Here is a 7,658-nt window from a genome sequence, read left to right on the forward strand (position 1 = left end):
GAAAGACACTCAGTCACTCTAGTTTCAACTGTTAAACAGCAATTTTTGTTTGACAGTGCAGTATTCTTCTATCAAACACTAGAAATAAGCTACCTGAAGAAATAATTTAAAAGCAGGAGGTCAGAGCAAAGGTAAACCCTTGAAGATGTGCCTTGAGTTTTATGAGTTAGTACTGCCCCAACCCTCACATTCACAAAGCTAACTCACAACAAACAAATAAACAAGCAATATCAGGTGAGGTATAGACGAGCTTACCTGGTGTATACGGAGGTTTCTCCAGATGGTTGTCAGGGCAACCGTGAGTCGACCCGTCCACAAAGTTGGAGGGTTCGTTCATGTCCTAAGAAAAACGAGAGGCAGAAAAAAACATCATGACCACAACTTACAACTGTTTCCTGTTCTAAGTCTTATAACAGTCCTCCCATTTCAAAATGCGCTTTCAGATCATATTTTCAAGACCATCTTTTCAATTAAACGATTCCTAAAGCGATGCAGTCAGAAACTTGAATGAGATCATATGATAATCAATGACATCTACATTACATCATGATGATAATGACATTCCATCAAAGACAATATTTTTCTGTAAGCCTTTAAGGGTTGGGTTAATTTTAAGGATAGGGTTAAGGTTGAAATGCGACCAATTGTTAGGGATAAGGGACATGGGTTGGGGCTGAAACATTATATGATACACTGTCCTCCTGGGGTTACAAAATAGTGTTATGGCTTGAGGTTCGAAACCTGATGGTGCTTACCATACACATTCAATCTAACTTGTTAAGTTATAAATAAGGTTTAGGTTAGTGTTAGGTGTAGGATTACTGAAACATGATACTTACAATCCACATCCCGTCTTGTATATAAGTGTTAGGTTGGTGTTAGGTATAGGATAACTGAAACATGATACTTACGATCCACATCCCGTCTTGTATATATTAAGTGTAAGGTTAGTGTTAGGTATAGGATTACTGAAACATGATACTTACAATCCACATCCCATTTTGTATATATTAAGTGTAAGGTTAGTGTTAGGTATAGGATTACTGAAACATGATACTTACGATCCACATCCCATCTTGTATATATTAAGTGTAAGGTTAGTGTTAGGTATAAGATTACTGAAACATGATACTTACGATCCACATCCCATCTTGTATATATTAAGTGTAAGGTTAGTGTTAGGTATAGGATTGCTGAAACATGATACTTACGATCTACATCCCGTCTTGTATATAAGTGTTAGGTTAGTGTTAGGTGTAGGATTACTGAAACATGATACTTACGATCCACATCCCGTCAAAGGGGACTTCCTTGTGGAAGTCTGCTGCCATCTCCTGCCACCACTGTTGGGTGATGGGATTGGTGAAGTCTGGGAACGTGGTATCTCCTGGCCAGACCTGCAGGGAACGGGGTAACCACAGGGTCAGAGTTCAAACTTTATGTTTCCATAGCTACTGTAACAGAACATGGGACTGATGATAAAACTGATTAAAGAGAACAGAAAATTTTTGTAATTTGAGAGCATTATTTTTTTTCCTTATAACAACTTTTGCACTGAATGCTCAATTGATATCAACATCATTCGTCGACAAAAAACACTGAAAGCTAGGTGAGGAACAAATTCTAAGAGAAGGTAGGAACATTTCTTTAATTCACAATAGGTGTTCCTGTTGACATCATTAATGAACATCCCCTCTTACTTACTCTACCCACAATGGGTTTGTCATTGGTCTAATTACTGAACACTCCCTTTTACTTACGCTTCCCACAATGGGGTTCCCGTTGGTGTCGTTAATGAACACTCCCCTCTTCAGCCCGACATCATAGGGAGGGTACGTGCCTGCCTTCTGCATGTTACTAATGCCTGGGTCCTATAGGAGAAAAAAGGTTAAGAACAGTCACACAAAAACTGAGTAATACACACATACGCTACTGATGCCTGGGTCCTACAGGAAAAAAAAGGTTAAAAAACAGTCACACAAAAACTCAGTAATACACACAATGTCATACACTACTGATGCCTGGGTCCTACAGGTAAAAAGGGTTAAAGAACAGTCACACGAAAACTCAGTAAATACACACATACACTACTGATGCCTGGGTCCTACAGGTAAAAAGGGTTAAAGAACAGTCACACGAAAACTCAGTAAATACACACATACACTACTGATGCCTGGGTCCTACAGGTGAAAAAAGGTTAAGAACAGTAACACAAAAACCCAGTAATACACACATACACTACTGATGCCTGGGTCCTACAGGTGAAAAAAGGTTAAGAACAGTAACACAAAAACCCAGTAATACACACATACACTACTGATGCCTGGGTCCTACAGGTGAAAAAAGGTTGAAGAACAGTCATACGAAAACTCAGTAATTACATACACTAATGATGCCTGGGTCCTACAGGAAAAAAAGGTTAACAGCCACACAAAAACTGAGTAATACACACGAAAAGGCTCACAAACAGTCACACAAAACCTCTATAAAACACACTGTCACAATCCTACATTCCTCATTGGGCCCAGAGAAAGAAATGGATGTGAAAAAACACATTTGTGACTGCTGATCTGACATTAGTGGACACACACCAAAACAAACAAACAAACTCACCACGATCATGATGTAGTGTTGGCCGTGATCATGCAGGTCCTTAACGACTTCAGGCAGCTCCGCAAACTTGTCCCCATCGTATGTCCAGTCCAGGTGACGAGTCATGTAGTCGATGTCATTCCACTGCGTATCCTGGCAACAGCCAATCAAAACAAGCATATCATCAACATCAAACCGTAGATGAAAAAGACTATTTTAGAGAGAACGGTGAGGTTGCACACTAGTACTCTGCTAATGGGAATTGCCACATGTAGCAGATAACTGCCCTGTGGAAGATAACAGACGGTCACAGAAACATTGCCTGTAATTTCATGTGAATTAAGAGCCTTTTATCCTTGGAGGTTCTGTGTTTGAGGTGGTACCTTAAACACATTAGAGGGGAAGGGCTAGCAACCCCTCCCTGTCAAAATGTACTCTGCTACTGAAACAACATTAGGAAACTTCCTGCCCTATGTGCCGCTCAGCACTACAAGTTGAAAAATCATAGCAAAAAGACTTTAGTCTACATTATCTAAAAATTTTGTTACGCATGTTACCTGCGGAATTCCAGCGTTTCTCATCTTCTGCACAATGTCCATAGTCCTGTTGGCAGAGCCGTACCCCCAGCGGCACAGATGGAACCCTAACGCCCAGTACGGGGGCATCATGGGGTAGCCTGGAACACAGGATTCATCAGGTAAAACATCTACATGTGAGTACTGTGCTACCCCATGTGGCACCCTAACGCCCAGTACGGGGGCATCATGGGGTAACCTGGGACACAGGATTCATCAGGTAAAACATCTACATGTGAGTACTGTGCTACCCCATGTGGAACCCCAGCGCCCAGTACGGGGGCATCATAGGGTAACCTGGGACACAAGATTCATCAGGTAAAATATCTATATGTGACTACTGTGCGACCCCATGTGGAACCCCAGGGCCCAGTACGCGGGCATCATAGGGTATCCTGGAACACAGGATACATCAGGTAAAACATCTACATGTGAGTACTGCATTACCCCATGTGGAACCCCAGCGCCCAGTATGGGGGCATCATGGGGTATCCTGGAACATAAGGGGGATAACAAAGCGTACCTATAACCTCCCAGTACTGCTGTATGACAGAGTTGTGGTACGTACCTATAACCTCCCAGTACTGCTGTATGACAGAGTTGTGGTACGTACATATGACCTCCCAGTACTGCCGTATGACAGAGTTGGGGTACGTACCTATAACCTCCCAGTACTGCTGTATGACAGAGTTGGGGTACGTACCTATAACCCCCCAGTACTGCTGTATGACAGAGTTGGGGTGGTACGTACCTATAACCTCCCAGTACTGCTGTATGACAGAGTGGTGGTACGTACCTATAACCACCCAGTACTGCTGTATGACAGAGTTGTGGTACGTACCTATAACCTCCCAGTACTGCTGTATGACAGAGTTGTGGGGGTACGTACCTATAACCTCCCAGTACTGCTGTATGACAGAGTTGGGGTACGTACCTATAACCTCCCAGTACTGCTGTATGACAGAGTTGGGGTGGTACGTACCTATAACCTCCCAGTACTGCTGTATGACAGAGTTGTGGTGGTACGTACCTATAACCCCCCAGTACTGCTGTATGACAGAGTTGGGGTACGTACCTATAACCACCCAGTACTGCTGTATGACAGAGTTGGGGTACGTACCTATAACCTCCCAGTACTGCCGTATGACAGAGTTGGGGTACGTACCTATAACCTCCCAGTACTGCTGTATGACAGAGTTGGGGTACGTACCTATAACCTCCCAGTACTGCTGTATGACAGAGTTGTGGTACGTACCTATAACCTCCCAGTACTGCCGTATGACAGAGTTGTGGTGGTACGTACCTATAACCTCCCAGTACTGCTGTATGACAGAGTTGGGGTACGTACCTATAACCTCCCAGTACTGCTGTATGACAGAGTTGGGGTGGTACGTACCTATAACCCCCCAGTACTGCTGTATGACAGAGTTGTGGTACGTACCTATAACCTCCCAGTACTGCCGTATGACAGAGTTGTGGTACGTACCTATAACGTCCCAGTACTGCTGTATGACAGAGTTGTGGTACGTACCTATAACCTCCCAGTACTGCTGTATGACAGAGTTGTGGTACGTACCTATAACCTCCCAGTACTGCTGTATGACAGAGTTGGGGTACGTACCTATAACCTGCCAGTACTGCTGTATGACAGAGTTGGGGTACGTACCTATAACCCCCCAGTACTGCTGTATGACAGAGTTGGGGTGGTACGTACCTATAACCTCCCAGTACTGCTGTATGACAGAGTACCTATAACGTACCTATAACCTCCCAGTACTGCTGTATGACAGAGTACCTATAACGTACCTATAACCTCCCAGTACTGCTGTATGACAGAGTTGTGGTACGTACCTATGACCTCCCAGTACTGCCGTATGACAGAATCAGGGTCCGGGCCCAGGAAGATGTGGAAGTCCAGGATCCCCCCGATGGTTCGCCAGGTCAGTGCCGGGGCAGGCTGCAGAATCACCTCTGCAGGACGGAAAACAAACAAGTTCATGGCATTGCTAATTATACAATTATAGTTACTCAACCAACAGTTACTGGATTCTTAACATTTCAAACAACAGCCTCTGTCTTTCATAAGTCGGTTCACAGAATCTGACATTTTAACGGATTTAAGCAAAGATAATGAACTGATCTTGTTAATGTAGCTAGCAGGGATGTAGGTTTAAGCAGTGGCCTGGAAGCCAGCCTTGAAGGTCGTTCGGAAGTTGACCAAAGCTAACAAGGCTGGATTCTAAGCTACATGTAAGCTATAGCAGTAGTAGTATATATTATATAATATGCTACTGACCCATAGCCATTGCTGTTGAGCAGAAAGACCCCATAACTCACCCATAGAACTGCTGTTGAGCAGGAAGACCCCATAACTCACCCATAGCATTGCTGTTGAGCAGGAAGACCCCATAACTCACCCATAGCGTTGCTGTTGAGCAGGAAGACCCCATAACTCACCCATAGCGTTGCTGTTGAGCAGCTGAAGACCCCATAACTCACCCATAGCATTGCTGTTGAGCAGAAAGACCCCATAACTCACCCATAGCATTGCTGTTGAGCAGGAAGACCCCATAACTCACCCATAGCATTGCTGTTGAGCAGGAAGACCCCGTGTGCCTGTCCGTCCTCCTCCACACACAGGTAGAACGGGTGGGAGCCGTACAGGTTCGTCACATCCTCCTGTGGGGGCAGAACATTAATAAAAGTCACGTTTTGCAAGTCGTCCTTGTCTATCTAAACTTCATTCCAAGATGCACATCCCACTCATTCAGCGTTCCCGCCAGGTTCTTGAAAGTATGCGTCCAAATATTGGGGAGGGGGGTAATGAGCGCCGGAGGCGCGAGACGAGCGCCGCAGGCGCTCGCTTTCTAGGGGGGTCCGGGGGCATGCTCCCCCTGGAAAATTTGGATTTTCAAACCCTCTAAAACACAATTTCCTGCAATTTGAGAGGAAAATCATGCGCTTGAGATTGGATGTCGGTTGCCTCTTTTACTCCCGTTATTCAGTAATCGACGACCGCCCTCTCGAACCCCAAAAATACGTTATATGAAAAAAAAAAAACACAGGGAATCAGCCTTCCGTGATCTGGCCAGGGTATAATTTGTCCAGACATGAAAATTTTTGATGCTTCGCAACAGGGCTCTAGCCCGTTCGTCAGCCCATGGAAAAATTTTGCCAATTTTTTCCGTCATTGAATAAAAAAAGGTCTAACGTTACCGAGTCGTGCGATCGATGTTGCGCCCTCCCGCATCAAATAGTTTTCCGAGACGATAAAATAACGACGCCATCACGCACATTTTGTGTTTTTTTTCTATTTTTCCCGATGATTTTACTCAAAATTTTCGTATCGGTGGGGTTTTACAAGGCCGTGCTGTCATTTTCCACGAGCGTGCGACCTCAGGTAACCCCGTTTTCGGCGTGAAATCTTTGGCTGGATTTCTTTTTAAATAGACCAAGAACGTTATACATTACTCGAAGGAGGACGATATGCTGCCTCTTTGGTAGTGATCAGTGCCGGTGTAGCCTTAAAGCAGTAGCCAGAAAGACGTCCCAACGTGCTGGGCGTTGCGATCGACGATCCGTCTGGGGAGGGGGGCGTGCCGCGCCATGTGCCACGGAGGCCAGTGCCAGTGCACAGCCGACTCGATCGACGCTTGACAACAATATTGCGGCCCCTTTTCTGCCACAAATTTTGTCTTTTTGAAACATAAGAAATTTTGCAAATAACAAATAAAGTGTACAGTTTTGGATTCTTCACTTATTTACCGCGCACCGCTTTTTTAACTAGGATAAATGGGGAAACTTTAATAGTAAATTGTTAGCAGCTAGGGAAGAAACTTGCCAGGCGACACGGTCGGCTACCAATATCACAAAACAACGTCACGTGCGCCTAATACTCCGTAACTTTTGTTTTTTTTCCCGGTGACCAATGACAGAGTACAACATTACATTTATCAAACGCTGATTGGTTATTAAGATGATTGGATTTTGACCTGCTGGCCAATCTAGACTGCTTGGCGCCGGTGGCCTGTTGCCAAAGATACCGACTGCCAATCAATTGCCCACAGCGTGAGAACTTTTGTTGAGATGTGCAACACTCGCACAGAACAGTTTGTTTGCTCAATACTAGTATTAACCACAAATCTTTAACAAATACATGAAAATGAGGATAAGTAAGTATCATGTTAAAATCAGAATATAAAATCTATATAAGATTTCTTCCAGACGAGTGTTAGAGAATGCTGACTGTCAGATGTATGTCACGGACTACAAAAAATCACATTGCGCAACGGACAGCTCAGACTGGCGCGTGGCTGGGTGTGTCGCACATGGGTCCGCTAGTTGTAAAACGTGCCGCGCTCCGCCCATGCCCAGACTACTGGGATGACCGGAAAGTGAACAATTTGAACTTTGAAGTATAAATTGTAAAGGTAGGAATCCTTCTTATAAACACAGATTTTTGAAAGATTCCAGATACATTTTGTACACTGG

General features: G+C 44.3%; 1 protein-coding gene across 1 annotated transcript in view; it reads right to left on the reverse strand.

Moving 5' to 3' along the window:
- The window catches only part of LOC118429186 (lysosomal alpha-glucosidase-like), a gene marked incomplete in the record, with an annotated part of 26,255 nt that overhangs the window by 9,777 nt on the left and 8,820 nt on the right, over positions 1-7,658 (reverse strand). The window contains 7 exon segments of the mRNA XM_035839638.1: positions 256-340; positions 1,284-1,397; positions 1,761-1,871; positions 2,614-2,745; positions 3,150-3,268; positions 5,019-5,138; positions 5,747-5,846. Of these exon segments, the coding sequence (XP_035695531.1) occupies positions 256-340; positions 1,284-1,397; positions 1,761-1,871; positions 2,614-2,745; positions 3,150-3,268; positions 5,019-5,138; positions 5,747-5,846 (781 nt within the window).

Source organism: Branchiostoma floridae, chromosome 13 (assembly GCF_000003815.2).
Source record: "Branchiostoma floridae strain S238N-H82 chromosome 13, Bfl_VNyyK, whole genome shotgun sequence".
In the NCBI taxonomy this organism is placed as follows: Eukaryota; Metazoa; Chordata; class Leptocardii; order Amphioxiformes; family Branchiostomatidae; genus Branchiostoma; species Branchiostoma floridae.